The sequence below is a fragment of the Lathamus discolor genome, chromosome 3 (genome assembly GCF_037157495.1).
Source record: "Lathamus discolor isolate bLatDis1 chromosome 3, bLatDis1.hap1, whole genome shotgun sequence".
In the NCBI taxonomy this organism is placed as follows: Eukaryota; Metazoa; Chordata; class Aves; order Psittaciformes; family Psittacidae; genus Lathamus; species Lathamus discolor.
This window is the reverse complement of record NC_088886.1, coordinates 103,148,359-103,167,627: the sequence shown is the minus strand read 5'-3', so window position 1 is coordinate 103,167,627 and position 19,269 is coordinate 103,148,359. Positions and strand designations below refer to the sequence as shown.

Genomic DNA, 19,269 nt, shown 5'->3' with positions numbered 1-19,269 from the left:
GTTCTAATGAAAACCAAAAAATAGGTTGATGCACCAGAACAGGCTTTTGGAAGGGGAAGAGAAGTAAGCCGACTGGATAATTTAAGTTAAAACTAAACTCATTACTTTTGCAATACTTTCACGATTTCCGGTCCTGATAAAGCACACTTTAATAAGAATGATTTGAAGATTTTTTCAGTGCTAAGAAAAAGTACAAGTAGAACTACTGTTTTGATCAATGCAGCAGCTCATATATGGGGTTTGCATAGCCATCAGCTTTGACTGGTACAGGGAAGAACACCACCCAGACTCCCTCAGCAAGGCTGAAGAGTGTTATGAGTATGAACTTATTATTAGGAGCAGCTCCTCATTGCACTCAGTGAGTGAGGTATTCTCCTGTTGCTTTTGACACGTAAGCAACTTTGGATTTGCATTACTGTAAATATACTACACCTGTAGCATTCGTTCTGGAAACCCAACGGCTTTAACCGCGGTAGAGAATGTATTAGTGCCGAACTAAAGGGTTTGGTTAGCTTTTAGATTTTGCTTAACAAACTTCAGCTGGGCTCCCCAAACCGCATCCTCTAGAACGATCTGCGGGCAGGAAGGCGCAGCAGCCACTAGACTAGCCTTCGGGGCTGGCGCTCGCCGTTCCCAGGTGAGCCGCAGCGCAGGTGCGGGCGCCCCGGCCGCACTTGGGGAGCTCCCTGGCCCTTGTGAGCCTTCTGGTAGCTGCCGCCCTCCGGCTTTCCTGCAGGGGAGACCTCGCAGCGCTCTCCCCGCGGCAGGGCACCTCAGCGCGGGCGGTCATGAGTGCCCGCAGTGCCCGGCCGCCCCTGCCGTCGAGGGCCGCAGCATCCAGGCCGCGCCCCGCTGCCTAGAGACGGGGCGGGACAACGGCAGCCCCCGGAGCGAGCGGCCGGGCCCGGGATTCGAGCGAGCCCGCCCGCCCCTGCCCTGCTTGCCGCAGGAGGAGAGGCACCTGAGGGGCGGTGGCGGCGCCGAGGGGCAGGCCCGCCCGCCGGTGAGGGTGAGCCCGGGACGGCTCTGCCCCCGCGCTGGGCGAGGTGAGGAGAGGTGCCTGGGAGCGCTGCAACATGGCCTCCGCCTCCTCCTCCCGTCCCGCGGGACGGGGCGGCAGAGACCAGGTGAGCGCGCAGTTCTCGGTCCCGCACCCGTGCCGTCGGGCGGGCTGAGCGTACCCACGGCTCCTTCTGCTTTTCCTCCTTTTTTCTTCTTCTCCCTTCTCCCCCTTCCCTTCGCCCCTCCCCGGCAGAGAGGGGCCAGCGCCCGCCGGGCTGCGAGCGGCGACACCGACGGTGGCTCCGGGCTGCGGTTGCGGAGCCGGGGCGAGCGCGCACCGGGAGATGGGTGGCTCTCGCTGCCGCGGTTGTTAACGGGCGCCGCCTGGCAGCGCCTTCCTCGGGGCAACCCGGCGTGAGGGGAGCGGCGCTGCGCGGCCCCCTCCTTGGCCGGGTGTGAAGGCTGAAGCCCCAGTCTTCTGTCCGGGCCCGGCATGCTGCCCTGCCCCTCCTGGGCTAAAAGCTGTCGAAAACGTCTTGTAAAGCAGTGGCGTGACCCCACGTTAACGCCCGTGCTGTTAGGAATAAAGCGCTTCAACTCGCTGGTAACGAGTTAGTGTATGGCATGTTCTTGGCTTGTCTGGCTTGCTTGTTTTTCACACCTCGGTCATGAATCCGGGATGCGCTTGTGGGATGGAGGCTGAGAACCCCTTTGGCTGAGGGTGGAGTTTCCTCCATCCTCACCTGGTGCCTGGACACCAGTTTTGCGGGTCGCTGGTGGGAATGTGATGGCCGGCTTAACCCTGTCACCTGGGCGACGACAGAGGGGTGTCTGAGTCAAACCAGTGTTGCTTTCACCAGCAGCAGGGCAGGTGAAGAGAAGGTGCTATGGAAGGCTTCGCTGCAGGGGGGTGTGGGTGGCCGTGGGGGTTGTTTTTCTTCCTGTCCTCCCTGCTCCACAGTGGTTAGTCCCAGGGTCAAGTGAAGGAGCTTTGCCGCTGTGTTGTGTGCCTCTTAGGTATTTGATGTGTTCACTTTCTGATTGTCATGCTGACAAATGCTGCCTAGTGTCACGAGTGAGTGGACTGGTCTGACATTTTCCCAGCTGAACACAAATAGCATAATCAGTTTTAACTGTGAAGAACTGTGTTCTCAGGGCAAGGAAAAAGCATATTTTGGCCTGTTACACAATGTCTGACCAGCAAAATGACACTTCTCCCAGTAGAACTAAGTTTTAAAGGATTGCAAAAGTATGATAAATGTGAGGGGGGTTGTTTTGGGGGTTTTTGTTGGCTTAGGTTGTTTTTTGGTTGTTTTATTTTTTTCCTTTGGGCTATATGCCCAGAACTCCTGAAACTAAAACTGAAAACTAAGATTAAAGCTGTAATTAATCAGGGCTGCATCAGCTTTATCCTTTTTTTTCCCCCTTTTTTTTTTTGCATGTGTGAAGTTGGTATCTTTGAATTATTGAATCTCCCTGCTTTTAATGCCACTTTTGCTATTACTTGAAACATTCAATATCCCATCTTCTTTGCCCAGTTATCTTCTTTGTTCTAGAGCACTATGATTTCTCATGTTTCTCCCTCAACGCTGTCTAGTGTTCATGCTTTAAAACGGAGTGTAAATTAGTGCCAGAAGAGGACTGATCATCTAGAAGCAAAGCACTGTTCTGGCAGCCAGGTCCTCTCAAGTTCTGGCTCAGATAGCTGCTGTTCCCCCTACTCATAACCTCTTCATTCTGCAAGACCTGTGTTTGAAGGAGAGCTCCTAGGATGTGAAGACAGAACTTCTTGCTGTGGTGTCGGCACTACAGGCTTTTTTTCCTTTGTCTTTTTCAACAGTTGGCTCAAGGATAAATGGAGAAAATGTGACCTCTTGTGTGCTCACAAAGTGAGCAGCTTCCAGGCTTGTTCTGAAAGGTTTGTAATCTAGACCATGTTGAAAGCCTTGAAGCATTGAGTCCCTAAAGAAGTTGACTGTTCTGTCTCCAAACTGTGGATGTTACATCTTGGATTTGGAGTAGCTTCAGGACTGTTAGGGAGACTCAGCTTTGTCCTCTGGGCTCTGGTCTTTCAGACCATCAAGGGCAGCAGATTTCCCACTGTTTTCAGCAGACTGTTAGGTCAGGCTTTCAATCTTTAGGGTGTTTCTTTGTGTGGTGCGGTTTTTTTCAGTCCCCCCACAAATTTTGGGGTGTGTAAAATGCTCAGATCTTCAGACACTCTTCATGTCCAGTGCTGGAAGTGGGGACATGTTTTGAAACAGTTTTTAGTGAGATCACAAGAGGCTTTTCTGCTGTCACAAATATCTCTCTGATGTCCTAGACACTTTCTGTGGGAAAATTGCTAATGCTCATTGATTAACTTCTGTTACAAAATGATACTGTACTATCATGGGCTGCTGCTGTGTTGATACTTGCCAGAGGTTAAGGTTGGGGATTTTTGTTACTGAAAAAATTATCACCTCTCCCATCTTCTCCAGATACTAATTTATTGGCCCTATGCCTTTTACATTTTTTTTTCCCCTCCAGCATTATCCTTGTAGGCCACTGACAGTGCTGCTTTTTCTGAAGTGTTTGTGTGTGGTCAATTTACAGTACTGAAAGGGGTTGTCTGTGGCTTGTAGGAGATCTGACTTTGAATTTCAGAAATGAGAAACTTACACTTTTTTATATTTTGCCACTTAAAACTTAGTTTTAAGGGGGATGGTGGTGGGGAGAGGAGATTGGTTGGTCATATGGTTGTGCAGGGGAAGAAGAAACCCAAACTGTGTTCAAATATTAAAGTCATGTTATTCTCATGTAAAAACCTACTGTTCAAGTAAAAGTTATTTCACAGAATAAGCTTTCAAGTGTGATCTGTAGGACCACAAATCCAACCATGGGTGCTCTGAAAAATTATAATAAACCTGAGACTTCTTCAGTCATTGAAAAATGTGGGAAGAGGTATTCCTGTTAAAAAAAGAAAAAAAAAAATCAAAACCAAGCCAAACAACCTAAAAAATAAAACGAAACAGAAAATACCCCCCCCAACAACCTCAAAACCAAACCCAAAAGTAATCAAACCCCCAAGTCCCTAAATTGTCTGTATAATATACAGTCCAGACTACCTGAGTATCAATTCTAGATAAATGTTCAATATAGGCAAGTTCTTGCCACTGCTCTCTATTCTGGTTTTATCCTACTTTTTTTTTTTACCAGTTTAACTTTGCCTTTTTTTTTTTATTTTCTCCAAACTTTTTAGATTTGTTTCTCAAAATTCAGTGGTCTTGACACCATGTAGAAACTGTTGACATAATAATGCAGTGGCTGATTACCTATTAAAGGTAATTTTTGCCACTCTTCTGTTGTCCGAAGTGTGAACGTTTCCCATGTATTAGGTTTTGTTGACAATGGTACTCACTCCTGTTGGCATGGCCCTCAGTATGACAAAATAGAATGTGGCATGTTGCATTAATCTGGGAAAAGCATGGGTTTCCAATCTTTAATCAGGCAAAGTTTTATTAACTCTATGGGAATTTGATGGTGACTTCCAAGGAAGTGCTTTTTTTCTTTTTCTTTTTTTTTTTCTTTAAAAAAAAAGAAAAAAAAGGAAAGCTCAAGGCACTCGTTAGCTTTTTCTAGAGAGGCAGAGAGTGGCATAGAACCTGGGGCAAGAGGGTAATAGAAAGGACTTCTGTGGGTTTTATGCATGAATTCTGAAATGCATAATGTTAAATAGGTATTTATAATGGTGACATGTCTGAGAAGGAAAATAAGAGTGTTGAAGTTTGAATTTTCTGAAACAAATACTTCAAAATGGCTTAAAATGTATTTTTTTTCTTTAATGCCGTAAAACTAACTTGGTTTCCTTTCCTTTCTTCCCTGAAAAAAATTAGGCAAAATAGGAAATAACGTCGCTTCTTTTTTTTCTGAATCTCGGCAACAGGGGAAAAAGAAGGAACTCCAAACTGTTATTCTCATCTTCAGTAGTTAAGAAATGCCACAACTTTTCTACTGTTTTGGTAACTTGCAGGTACAGTCTGATGGTTGGTGCTGATTAGCTTTTTCTCTCAACTGCTGAATTACATTAGCATTCATATAAAATACATATGAAATAATAGTTGTTTGCACTGTTTCTGTTGTACTTGCCATTTGGGATGAGTATCTCCCTGTAGAGAGGGTATGTTGCAGACTGAGAATAATGGGTGAGGAGGATGAAGATGACAGCAAAGAAAATTGCTTTATTAAAGATATTGACTAGTGTGATGGTGAAATTCTGAGGAATCTTGCTTTGCTCATGTCAGTCCTTGCCTTGTTGTTCACTTAAAGATTTTTTACTCTTACAGTCTTTGCTCAGGTTTGAGCCAAACTCACTGTGTTTACTCTTGGAGTAGTGGATGATCCTTCTACACTGTCCTGTGATATCCCACAGATATGAATCTAGTATAAGCTACTTCATGATATTGTAATTTCTTCTGTTAAATCTGTGTAAAACTTCAGTTCCTACTGACTTCTTGAAGAGGAAAAGGGACCATATTTCCCTTCAAGCGCTTTAAAATCTAGAGAGTTATTCTCCAAGGGCATAGGTAGATTGGTGCCCTTCAAAGGAGAAATTGTTCAAAGTTTCCATATTATATCTGATGCATACATCATGACTTTATTAGTAGGGATTATTGAGTCTATCTTGTAATAACTTAGAAAACATGAGCTAATGAAAGGAGTTCTGTGTAGTATAGCTGTGGTCAGGTGCATTCATAGGCTGAAACTTTCCCATCTGCCCTGTGTGCTAGTACTAAAGCAAGAGCTGGCTGAACTTCTGTGCTGATCTTCTGTCTTACTTTAAACCAGGTTGTGATGACAGCTCCTTTTAGTAGGAGAAACTAAAGTAACATTCTGCAAAGGCAGAGTAGTTGGTGACATGTGCATGTAATATGACTACTCATTTCTTATTGAGAGTCTTTATAGAGTCTTGATTTCAGGCTTTAAAATGATAAATCATATTTGGAAAGTGTTTTTAAAGCAGTCCTAATAGAGGTTACTTTCAGAGATAGCTTGTGTAGAACAAAAGTAAGTTGGTTTTATGATGCTTGCTATTGTTACTAGTACTGCTTTTAAGTGTGTGGGTTTTTTATTTTAAATAAAGGAATATGGATTCTCTAGCTTACATGACAACTGGCTTGCTGTAGGAAAAAGCAGAGATTGGAAAGGTTATGAATGACCCCATGCTGACCTAATAATCAACAGACGTAGTTTTGATTTTATTTGTTTGTCATCTCAGAATTTCTGCCTGTTGCCGTGTTGAAGGTGCTGATTATGCAGTTGGTGAGGAGTTATCTAGCATTAGTAAGATGCTGGGGCAGCTACATCTATTTTTCTTCTGAATTTGAAAGTTAGAATTCCGAAGTGCTCTGTGGTGGGAAGTGTCCATTTTCTTGCAAACATTATATGTAAATGACTAGTTTGGTTTTGCTTCAATTTGTTGTTCTGTAGATTTTTGTTGCATGTCTCTTGCTCTTAAAACATCTGCTTTTCTGTTTCTTGCCCTCATTTTTTAGGGGGAGGGACATTTTACTTAATTTCTCTTTTCCATGCTGTAATCTCAGACTCATTTCTGTCAGTTTAATAGTTTAGTGGAGCCTTGGGCAACAGACCAATTTCTGTGCAGGTTCAATTTCCTCAAAACACCTGTTTAGCTTTAGGACTGGGTCAAAGAAAATTCATCCTCAAACTGTTTGGATTTAATGTGCAGAGAAGTCTGAGTCATGCCAGCGAATAGGTTTGACAAAGCTGAAAAACTGATCATTAGTTTTAGTCTTCCCTTTTCTTGCTGGGTTGAGTCTGGTCTATGTATGAACCTACGATAGATTTTAAAAGCAGAAATGTCGGTCTCTTTCAATGGGAAAGCAGGGCTCATGGGGGGTAAGCAGCAGAACTGCAGTTGCTGCTTACTGAGTACAGTTAATTTGAGTCATTAAAACTTTTTCTTGTTTCTTTACTACGTTCATTTTGGAGCCTTCTGTTTGTTTGTGCTGTGGAGGAATCCTGGGAAGCAGACTGCTTTGCTTCTGTACTGCAGGACTGACTGTTTTATGAAGCTGCTTGGGGATTGATGTGTAAAGTTTATTGAGGCAGCTGGGTAAGGAGGTAAAGAATGAGTCTTGTAAATGGGGAGGGAGAATTTTACAAGGCCAAGTGACCTTAATGTGCTCTTTAAATTATATCTTTGGGGCATAATAAAACACTAAAATTTTAATGTAAAAGGTGGGTCAGCCAGCCTTCTGTACTAATATCAATATTGTATTCAGGGGAAGAAAAAAAGACCTCTACCTATCATTAGATGACTCTTTTTAGAAGCATTCCACAATATTAAACCCCCCCAGTTAATATATGGTAATTTTCATGTGATGGGCATTAAAGAAGAGGTTAATTAACTTGGCAAAACCAGGAAGAGTAGCAATGACTTTACAATAATCTTTGAAAGAAAAACTGTAGAAAACAATAAAAAAAAAAGGGGGGGGGGGGAACACATAACTCAGTATGAGTGTTAAAATTTGTTTAAAAAGAGAAACTACAAGGTGTGCGTGGTGTGTTTTATTTTGGTGGTGGTTTTAATTTTCTTTTGTTTTTATAGATATCCTAGGCCATTTCTGTAAGTGACTATCTCATCAGAGATAAGATTTAAGGCACAGTAATTATGTTATTTCCCCGTATCTCAACTCATATGACTCCATTGTGTAATATCTGAGGTACATGAACTGGTACATATATCACCCAGAACCTTAAAGGCAAGTTGCCTTTAAGGTGTGGTAAGTGGTGAGGCAAAGGAAGTCAAAGATAGATATTCTTAACAGCCTCTTAAAACGTTTCACTTGAGAATATTATACACAGCTGGCCTTGCTTTTGAAGGTTTTGGAGATTTTTGGCGTAATAGCTATTAAGATATTATGTTAAAGTTTCATTGGGCTTTAAATTAGGAGAAGTTGGATATTCATGTCGCTTCTGAGTATCTTGCCTTAAACCTTTTGTTATGTGTTTTTTAATCTGTACCATGTCTAAAGTTGTTGCTTTCTGTGTCCTTCTTAGTATAAAATAGATCAGCTGCTCTGTGCTCTGGCTGAGGTAGCATAGGCGTCTTGGTTTTTATTTAACCTCAGCCTCTGTAATGGCATATTTTGCCTCATTGCATTCATATTGTTGTGTAAGAATCTGCTTCTTTTTCTGCACAGCTTCATAAGCCTGTATTACTTTATTTGGGGTATTCATGTCAAATTCTCAGGGTACAGGCACCTGCAGCCTGACAAAGACTGGGTACAAATCCAGTATGTTTCAGGATATGGACTTGCTCTGTGGCATTCCTTTTTACAAGGAATGACTTGTTGTGCCACGGATGTGACCCCATTTTGTAGGTGAAAGATCTGTAGGTGTGATTCAATGTTTTGTGTATCTGGTAGGATGGTAGAGCCCATTTCCTCTCTTATTTTCCTCTACGCCTTGATTCTCCTGTTCAAAGAATGCTTCAGAAAGAGCATGTAAGGATGTGTCTGAGAAGGCAAATTTCACAGGTCATGACTTTGCAAATGTGTGAGTCAGAGTTACTCTGGGATAGGAGCCTCTGGTGGGAACAAGCTGCAGTGAATATGGAAAAGGCAAGAACCTCTAAATGACATTTGCCTCTTACAAATTTTCTGTGTAGAAAAGAGTCAACCAGTGCAGGGATTTTATATTCGGGAGCGTATGTACCTCACCGGGCTTAACCTGAGACTTGCTTAGTCTGAGACTTTGTGCTTGTATCCTTGGTTGGGAACTCAACCTATAGTTTCAACATCTGGTTCCAGTGCCTTAATGCCTGAAAACAGTAGAGTACTTCTTCTGTTGTGCTGTCCCCTGCTTTCCTCCTCCTTTGCTGCATCAAATCTACTGTGCTCTGGTTATCCTTGCAATCCTTTGTGAAAAAAACCCCATTTATTTACTGGCTTCCTTCCTGCTGATATCACTCTGTGAAATTACTTTAATTACTTTACCCTATATTGATACAGATTTTTCAGCCTTGAGTAGTTTTGGTGATGTAGCTTACAGCACAGTTTTGAGAAGTGTTTTGTTGCTGTAGTTGGGGAGAGATGGACTGTAGCAAAGTTGTGGCAGGGAGCAGGGCAGGTGCTTTGCTACTTGTTTTCATTACTACAGAAGTTGTTATGTAAATGCATTGAGACTTTCCTCTGATACCAGTGATGTAATGTTTCATAAGTAAGCATTGTGCTGCTTAAAACTCAGATGTCAGAGGTAGCAAGCTAAATAAATTCAGAAAAAAATGTGACACATCTGAAGAGTAATAAACTTTTCCAATGATCCGTATGCACACGCTAATATGGCATTCTAGGGAAACCCACTGGAAAACAGTATCTTTCTGGAAGGGTTTGAAAAATAGTGATGTGTTTACCCTTGTTTGGTGTACCGGTTAGAAATGTCTGAGACTAGCAGTAAGAGATTCAGTAAGTCCTGAATGAAGTTGCTGTATCAAGTCTCATGAAAAACAGCAGTAGTTTCAATATAATGTATACAGTCTATTGTTCTAATTGAGTCATAAATCAAACAAGCCCACCTCCAAAAAAGAGGTGGGGAGAAGGGAAGAATGCACATGCATCAGTCTGTCAGTTCAGCATACTTTCCTGTGTGAGGCCTGCATTTCTTCTCATGGACTCCATTCCAGCAAAACTGCTTTGTGATCTTAGTCTTGATGTGGGTCAAAAGGGGAAGATTGTTAACATTCCTCCTGCCCTTCTCCATCACCATCAGCAGCTCTCTGCAGACATCAGTCCTTTGGGCTTATGTGGGAGAGGACAGTGGAATCTTGTGCTGCTTATAATCACTCTTCCAAACATTTAGCTCAGTCTGCATTTCATCTGGACAATAACTCAGCTGCCTATTTTTAATTATTATTATGAATTGTGATTGATTTATTAATTGGAATGCTAATGTTGCTGGCATACTAGTATTTTCAGATTTTATCAGCACTCGTGCTCATCATGACGTCTGACACAGCTAAAGAAACAGTTTTTCTCCAAGAGAGTCATAATTCTAGGCAGGGTTCACTGTAACTGTCCTTTAGGGATTGTCTTGCCCTGGTTGGCAGCTTTAAAATTGTTGCTTATTTGTGTGGCTCTTTCTCACCACTTGTTTTGATACTCGTATGGTTCCACTGTGACAGCTTTGGTTTTACAAGATAGAAACTACATTTTTTTGACTAAATTTGAACAGCTTTGAAATGGAAATGTCCTTTGTTCACTCTGGATTGTTAGAAGCAGTTTAGAACTGCTTGTTACAGTGATACAAGTAGGTAACAACATGCCTCTGAAGAGATTAAGAACCTTTCATTTTATGTTGCATTTGTTCCAATCATCGTAGCTCTAATGAAATGCCTGTCTCTTCCCTGCAGTCTCTTTCCCTTGTCTTTAATGTGTCCATCTTCCTGAAGAACGTGGCATTGTTGAACAATATTCCCTTGATCAAACTGTGACAAAAGAAAATATAATATTCAGTAATGATCTTTAGCTTGAAAAGCAAATTTGCAAAGATCATTAACCTTATACTGAGCTCAAATATATTCCATGCTGGGGGGGAAGGGAGAATATACCAGATAGGATTAGGCTACACACTGGGGAGATGAAAGCTTAGAAACAGAACTTTTTATAGATAATATATAGATAACATTAAGAGGATATATGAATGTGTAATGTGTAAGAAAAAAAATACTAATAAGTAACAGCAAATTCCATAAACCTTGTGCATGTTACAGTTATTGCTTTTACTGGTTTTTCACAAAACCAGTGTATTGTAATGGAAGAGTCTAAAGTAATTTTATTTAGTCAGCTGCATAGTATGTTTAACTTGACTGTGACATTCAAGCAACAAAAAGAAATACCATTCAGATTGCTCCATGAAAGGAGAAGAATTGTCTTGGGCACCTGTAACTTCATCATCTGCTTATTTTTGTGCCAATTCCACATACTGCAGATGATGTTGGCAGTTTAGCATGATAAGCGTGTTATGCTTTCTGCATGAAGGACATTAGTATCTGAAAAAACCCTTCAATACTAGTGTAAATAAACCACTTAAATGTTTTGGTTTATTATGTACAACCCATTTGTTTTTGTGACAGTTGTTGCTGATGTGAGCATAGCAAATCCAGCTGTATTAGTCACTTAGTCGTTGTTCGGGGTTTGGTTTTTTTTTTTTTTTTTTTAAGCTGAAACGATATACAGTACTCTGCAGAATTCCAAACTTTAAGAACCTTGGAAAGCACTGATATAAGTTGTGTATTAAGTATAATGTATGAACAATTTTGATCTTTACACATTATAGTGAGTTTCATATAGTAAATTCTGTTAAAGTAATAATAGTGTAACAGTTAAGAAATAGTAATCAATTCTACTGCAACTGTCTCTAACTAGAGGATGGAAGTGGTGTGATTGCTGCCATATGTGATCACTTCTGCTGGCTGAAACAAAAACTACATTGCTGTAACTTCATAGAAATATTGCTATTAAAAAGTTGCATTTTTGTATTGGATGGAATCACAGCCTTTAGTTCTTGTCATCCATACTCACCACTGTCACTAAATAGTTTATGCCTTCCTCTACTCTTTGTACTGTGGCAGAGTCTGTACTGTTAAAGTGTAATTGGTTTTATCCCTTGCGTGTGCAGAGCTGCTGACTGCTTTGACTTCTAGGTGCTGAATAGCACTAGCTGTCACCGGGGTTGGAAAAAATGCAGTTCCTCTTAATAACAGACCTGAAGACTATACAGTCCTATTGTGGAATACTAATGTAGGTGATGTAATGGCCAGGGAAAAGAATGGTAGCAGTATGGAGAATTGCCAGATTATTTGTTTGTTTATTTATTTATTTATTTATTAAATTCATCTCTGTTTTGAGAGCTGTTTGGAAGAAAGATTGGGATGAAATGTAGAGCAGCTTGTCAGAGCTGAAATTCTGGAGTTGAAATATTTAGAAGAATGAGTTATTGATGTATATATACACTCTTTTTTACATGTAAAATCTGATTTTAAAGTGTATATATATTTGAATTTTGCATAAGAACAACAGGAAAAGAAGTGTCACAGAGATATGAAACAAAGGGAGCAGATAACCAGTCAGTATGTATGGCCAGACGCTAGGGTAGTAATATTGGTAAGAGGTCTCAGCAGCCAAATTATTTCTACTGTAATGAAGTTGGTGCCTGAAACTCTGACTCCAGGTGCTGGTATCTGTCCTGCTGGCTTGCATGTTTGGCAGCCACTCTGCAGGAGCTTCAACCTAGAATCCTAGTGTCTGTTAATGAAGGAAGGAGGGGGCCTATGTAGCATGACCTCTGAAAGATGAGAGATTCAGCCGAAGAAGGGGTAGAAGAGCAATCTGAGTCTTTCCTGTCCATCAGCGGTACCTTCAGCAGTTCTGAGTATGTCGTTTACTAGCACTTCTGTCAGGTCCTGGGTGTTCAGTTGTTGGTTTTGGCAGGGCATCACATACAGATGCTGTCTTCCATGGCTGCATGGAAGCTTTATTGATAATTTTTTTCTGCATGTGATGCAGGTGTTATGGTTTCCCCTGTATACCTAAATGTGTTTGGCTGTGATTACAATTAGTCTGGAACAGAAAGCTGGTCATTAAGAAATAGACTTATATTTAACTAACTATGACATAGATGGGCTCAAAAACCTGCTGATATTGATAGAAATTTTGAAGCTGATTTTGGTGCTAGAGTGTCTCTTTTTATCTGTCACTACAGTAACCTTTTCTACCTTCAACATCGATTTTTTGGTTCACTTTCATAATGATTAGGTAGATAATGATAAAAGTCTTAGTACTTGTCAACAAAAATATGTATCTCTGCATTTCGGTTTTGGTTTTTTTGTTTTTTTTTTTTTTTGCGTTTAGCATTGTGTCCTGTGTACCCAAGTCTCCCAACATGAAATAGGACTCAACACAGAGAACCCCACATCTCTCAGTGGGGTTAATGTATGGGGCCAGCTGAGCAAAAGTGGAGGTTGAATTTCTACTGTCTGTCACTTAACTGCAAACAATGCTTTTAGGACTACAGTTTCTCCAAAATACTCTGCCACAATACCCAAGTGTCTTGCAATTTCCCCGACAGAAAGGATGACCTTGCTGTTTAACTTAGATTTGTTGTATAGCTGCCCCCAGCAGCTTGCCAGCTCTTTTGTTTGTGATCTCTCTTGCTTGTAAGAGTGGGTGGATGTTTGCCACTCTTGTCCTTATGTTTCTTCTCTGTTTTCCTGGCAGATCCTTGTGCCTACCACGTGCCTGATTATTCCCTGGGTCAGAACGCTTGTTGAATGCTGGTAGTGCTTTTGTCCATAAGAACCAGTGATCCCCTCAAAGCACTGCCTGGAGCTTTTTGATATTCTCATCATGCTAAATATGAAACCTCTTCCATTTTGCAGAATGTGTTCTTTCCTATGTTCAGTAACTCTTCCAATTAATGATTACTTTGCTTTATAACAAGTATCAATACCTGTATTGTTTCAGTCATGCTGATAAACAGATCTTTATATGCTTGTACATGGTAGTTTGAGAGGACAAACTCACTGGGATATCTAATAATGAGCAAAAGCTTTTATTGAAGCCACCATGCTGCACACCTGCTAGTTGTAAAAAAAAAAAAATTAGTTGAATTTGAAAATGGATCCAGAGATGGTTTAACTGTTAGTGAAGTGAAACTTCTCCAAGCAAAGAAATCAGGTAGCAATACATTGCTTATTCTTTTTTAACGTATATCTTAATGTGATATAGGCATTTTTTTAATCTGTATTCAAACTCAGAGGTGGTTATTCCTTATGAAAATTATGATTTATATTTAAATAACAATTACTATAAATAACAAACTTAAATAACAGTTACTAAAGAAAATAATGTGTGGCACTAATTTTTCTCCTTTACTCATGCCCTCTCACAGCTTGGGTAGGGAAAGACCTGTATGAAAACTGATCTTGTTTTGATGTTAGTCAGCAGTAAAACTCTGTTTATCTGCTTTCAGTTCTTTGGCATGGCTAACTTCTAATAAATGAACTCGGTGCTCTTCAACTGGGGCTCAGTGATGTGTGCATTCATGTTTAAATGATTAGCCAAGTAGAAAATCGCATGCTCAATAGAAAAATAAATTGAAGATGGTAACATAGTAATATTAATCTTCACTAAATTGTAATAAAATGCTTTGAAATGGAAGAAATGTATTTTGTGATGTGTTTTACTACTAGCAGAAAGTGCTCCAATTTGCATTTGTATACAAACGGTTCTTGTCCTGTGTTTAATTAGGTGAACAAGTGAAAATAAGTCTTGCAAATCAGAACTTATGGAATGTTTGGAGACTTGCACTCACTTTCTAGTTTGAAAATATTTTAAATGTATGAACTGCAAATATTCTAGGTATTCTCTCTCTTCTTATTGCTTACCCCCTCCCACCCCAACACTTACTGGGGAGTATCACATTCAAACAAATGCTTTTGGCATGTTATGTGTTTTCCCAGTCTCCACAATTCTTCAGGATCTTTATAGTTTTGGTAGGAGTTATAAACAATGCAGGACTGCACTAATTTTGGCATATTTTCCATAGCTTCTAGGACTTGCTGAACATCAGTTCTAAACAAATAACTTCAGGGTGTCTTGGGGCACATATTACAACAGCCTAAACACAACCATGTTTATGGTCACAAACAGCTTGGGTATATCCGCTAATGCTCACTCTGTCATGACTGCAGGGCAATCTGAACTTCTTGTGTCAGAACACGGGATGTTTAGGTCAAGTATTCTTGTTTTTATTCCTCAAAAGGATTTTGAAGATTACTGTTATTGCAGGCCTTAATCTCTGTGCTAAATTTATCACACTGCATGGCCTGATAGCTAAGAAAGATCTTGGATGGGGTCTCTGCACTGTAAATTCCTGGGATCAGAGATTGTCTTAAATCAAAATTATTACTTTTAAGTGCAAAATGTTTAGTGATCAATTTTAATCTGTCTTAACAATAGATATCCCACACTGTCATGGAGATACCAATACTTCTCAAAGCCTAAGGGTTCCTAGGGATAATGTGTGCATCTCTGCATTGAACTCATTTCTATAACTGAGAGCCTTTCATCTGCAACAATGCTTCTTTAGGTGCCTACAGGGATTTTTGACTGGTGTGTGGATGCTCATGCGAAACAGATTAGACCAAACTGATTAGAAGCAGGCTTAGGAAAGAGTCAGCCACAGGCATGGGACTGAAGAGTGTAGGCATGGAACTGGAGTGCCTGAAGGAATTGCACCTGTTACGTGCCAGGCAAGAGCAAGATTAGAAACAAAGCTAAAAACTAGTAAATGGCAAAGCTGGTATTGCAAAATAGGGTGCAGGGGAAGCAAGCAGGGCGTGACTGGTGTGACGGAGTGCAGGAACTATAACACGGAGGAGAAAGATCAGACTTGTGAGCACAACTGTAGGTGAAGATGCTCCTTCACCTTAAGTGTTAGATCTTGCTCATGTGCTGGGTCTTGGTCTCCTGGCACCTGTGTCTGCCAATGGCCAAATTGTCCTGATAGCATCTGGCAAGCCTGACACTTTTCTGGACCTTTACAGACATGGGTAAGACAAGGTCAAGGTCCTTAGAACCCTTTAAAGACATGGTTCTATTTTTATGTGACTTGGTCTCTAACATCATTGACATTATGGAATTTTCTTCTATTTGACATAAGTTTAAAATAGTGGCCAACATATATATGAGACAAGATTTAATGGCCTTTTATTGTAGAGCTATTGATTGTGGTATGTTCTTGTTGAAATGTTTTAATTACATTCTGGTTTTGGATCATGTGCAATACTGAGATTTGCAACTCCCCCCACCCTAGCTACCATCTTGCAGTGTAAGTCAGGTCCAAATACCAGTGTCTATGAAAATGTGATGTAGAGTGTTTGTTTTTTGTTTGTGTGTTTTGCTTTCTTTTTTTTTTTTTTTTTTTGTTGTTGTTGTTCTGTGTTGGTTTGTGTTTTTTTTTTTTTTTTGGCACTTTCTTTTTTGTCCAACAAAACCTTGAAAATCTAGCTGATAGAGTGTTAGGAGGTGCTGTCAGCCAAGGTGGAACGCTTCAGGATTAGCAGAGGGACTTTGTTCTTTGAGAAACCAGGAGGTTCTACACATTCCCTTCTGTGATGGAACCCTAGAGTTTCCACATCAAAAAATGAAGTGGTGTTTTGAGAGAAGCCGCAACACTGTTTACTTGCATTTTCGCTGACACTCGGAGTTGAAAGGGAGAACACACTGAGTTTCTCCTGTGGTAAGGTAAATGTGGGAAGTGTAAGATTTTGCCTGCAAATTGTGTCTGAGAGGTTTCATGGTTTACAGCTACCCCAATGCCCTGGATGTATTGTGGTGAGAAGAATCCAGGCAGAATGTTCTGAGGGATGCCTTAAAAGAAACTGAAAGAACAGCTGGTATCAGGCACAGCCCCAGTTTGTGTTTTCTTGTTTGGTAAGCCTATTGCAAACCTTGAACTTTAAATTTCTGTGGGCAAGAATGGACTTGCTATGCTCATTGATGTTTAACTAGTGTCTGAAGCAAATGCAAATGGGTCTGACAATTTTTGAGTGCTTTCACTTCCTTAGAAGTGACAAACACAATGGATGTGATGTTAATGAGGAACTTTCCAGGTACCTGCAACCCAAAGGAAGCAGGAAAATCCCAGATCTGGGGGATAAGACCGAGGCTTGCTTTTTTCTGTCTCCCTGTGTCTCAACGGTCTGTTTACATTCATGCAGCCCTAAGTGAACAGGCAGAGCAAAAAAAAAAACCATCTGCTGTGTACCCGGAGCCAGTGTGATACAGGCCATGGAGCAGGACTAAAGCAAGAACCAGCAGTTTTAGGTAAATCAGGTCATGGTGAATTTCAGCCTTAAAATTTAGAAGATAAGCAACATAATTTAATGTGGTAAACTTGCAACTATATCACAGACAGATGCCTAGGAGACTGCTGGCTTAAAAGGTTTATCAGGCCTTAAGAAAGTTGTTTGCTGATCTTAACCCTATCTAATAGGTCAATAGAAAGAAAGACTAGAGTCCTGTTTTGCAAATAGACCTTCCTCTTCGAAGGTGAAATGGTCAAATAGGAAATGGTCAAAGGTGAAATATGGTCAAAGAAATGCTTAAAATCATGGTGGGCAGAAAGGAGACTTTCATGAATTGTACTTGTGAGCCTGATTCCAGATTTCTGGAGTCACTTTCTGAAAATTGTATTTGGTATGAAACTAAAGCTTTGCCTAGACTGTTGGTTAGTAAGTTCGTTTTGTTTAAAGTCACAATACAAATTAGCTAGAGGAGAGGGGATGGTAGGATCCTTCCTCCCACTGTTAAGTTCATGTGGTGTAGTGCATGGACTTGGGTCCTATGACGTGAATTCCCTCCTTTTCTTCTTTGTCCTATGGTTCTAGACATCACTGGGTATGGCTAAGTGAACGTGTGCATTTAAGTGTGTAAACGTACCCTACTCCTAATTGTTCCTAAAATATAAATGACCACTAGGCTTGAATTTGAAGAATTCAAAGTCGTGCTACATGATCAGGTATTTATGGCTTGCTGCAGGTGGGCTTGGATCTAGGAAGAAGGCAGAAGTTGTCAGAAACTGACCTTTCGCTGTATGCACACCTAGACAATCAGTTCTTTTCCAAGACTTCTTGCCCATCACACCCTTTTTATAGAGTAGTGAGAGATTCTTTTATTTAATCTTCTGTGTGTGTGTGTAGGTTCTTCTGTAGTTTGGATCTTTGTACAATAGCAGAAATACGAATGTTAGTTTACCTTCAGTGTCTAGTAATCTTGCACAGGATTTCTCTCCAGGGTGTTTCCAAAACTGTTTTCTTTGCTCAAAATAAGTGATTTTGTTCGATGTCATCAGGATGGGAGAAACAAAGTAAAAGGTTTCCTTATCTTTTTAATATTTCTGTAGTATTACCAAACAAAAGAACACCAGTGATGTTAGCATTGGCTAATCTTGAGCACTTTCTTGGTGAATAATTAAATAAGGAAGAACTCTAGAAGGAGAACCTGAAAAAATACTTAGATGTTTCTGCAGTGTATGTATTGTTTGAATTAGAGGTAGAAAGAAACTCAGCGTGATCACTGATGAATGCCAGCTTAAAGAAAGGAGTGGGTAGGGAAAGACTAAAAATTTAGCCATCTAACCTACCAAAGAGGAAGTTGTAATCGCTAATTTTTTATGTCAACAGTTATACTCAATTCTGTAGTGCACATCTTGAAGTGAGACGACAAATAAAAAGCCTTGTTTCTTTCAGACTGCTGTAGGATATTTTTAGTTTATTTAATTTTCTATGAAGGGGCTTGCCTGCGCCCTGAGAATAAAATGAAACCAGAAATCGGCTTGCTTGCTCCAGAGGCCACAGGAGCTAAAAAATGGGAAATGCTCATCATGTGTCAGTGAGAGAAGGTTCCTTAAATCAGAAATGGGAAGTATTTTGGGCATAAAACTGCAAAAATGGCAACAGCTATTTTGTCCTAAACTTAAAACTTTGGCCTTAAGCTGTTTCTTTGTATGGATATTGCCAAATTAGGTCTGGTCTATTTTTCATCTAATTTAATCTAATTCCAAATAGGGCTGAGAGTTCTTTCCAACAGCTTCATGGAAAGGCATACCACCAGAAGTGATACAAATGAATCCTATATGTGCTTTTCTCAAGTCAGGCTTCCAAGAATCAGCTTTTATGAAAGAGAAAGATAATATATATGCATTTTTATACTTGCTAACTATTCTCACCTCCCCATTAATTAACTTGGGCTAATCTGATTCTGTTTAGTCACAGGATTTTGAGGCTCACTCTTCTGAGAAAGTGAGCAAATGGGAATACAATATAGAGAGGGATTTGAGAGGCAAATTATTTGGGGGTCTGTTGATAATGCTTATAAAATGTAAGCCAAAATAATGTCTTGCATTTGGTTTACAGACCTCAATGTCTGTGAGGTCCCTAAGCATGGGAGATTGAATAAGTTCTTTCAGGACCTGTGTAGACAGTTCTGTATACTAAAGATCTTATGATTTAAGAAAATTCTGTAGACTGTATTTTTTTTTTTGTACAGTTTTATTTGCAGGCTAATTTCATCTGAACAGTTTAGCTATGTTTTTATGTGTAAATTTAATGACCACGATCTCTTGCCTAGAAGCTATCACGTATGGGCTATCAGCTACAGAGCTGCCAGCATTCTTACAGAGTTAAGTTTTTAGGTGAAAACA

At 40.4% G+C, this 19,269-nt stretch overlaps 1 protein-coding gene across 3 annotated transcripts in view; it reads left to right on the top strand.

Moving 5' to 3' along the window:
* The first annotated feature begins 705 nt into the window (after window positions 1–705).
* ANK3 (ankyrin 3) overlaps window positions 706–19,269 on the top strand; it is a 384,128-nt gene continuing 365,564 nt past the window's right edge. The window contains exon 1 of one of the 3 annotated variants that reach the window (XM_065670855.1): window positions 706–1,127. In XM_065670855.1, the coding sequence (XP_065526927.1) occupies window positions 1,077–1,127 (51 nt within the window). In that variant the 5' untranslated portion in view covers window positions 706–1,076. The remainder of the gene's footprint in view (window positions 1,128–19,269) is intronic. The other 2 variants (XM_065670853.1, XM_065670854.1) reach the window with 2 other exon arrangements.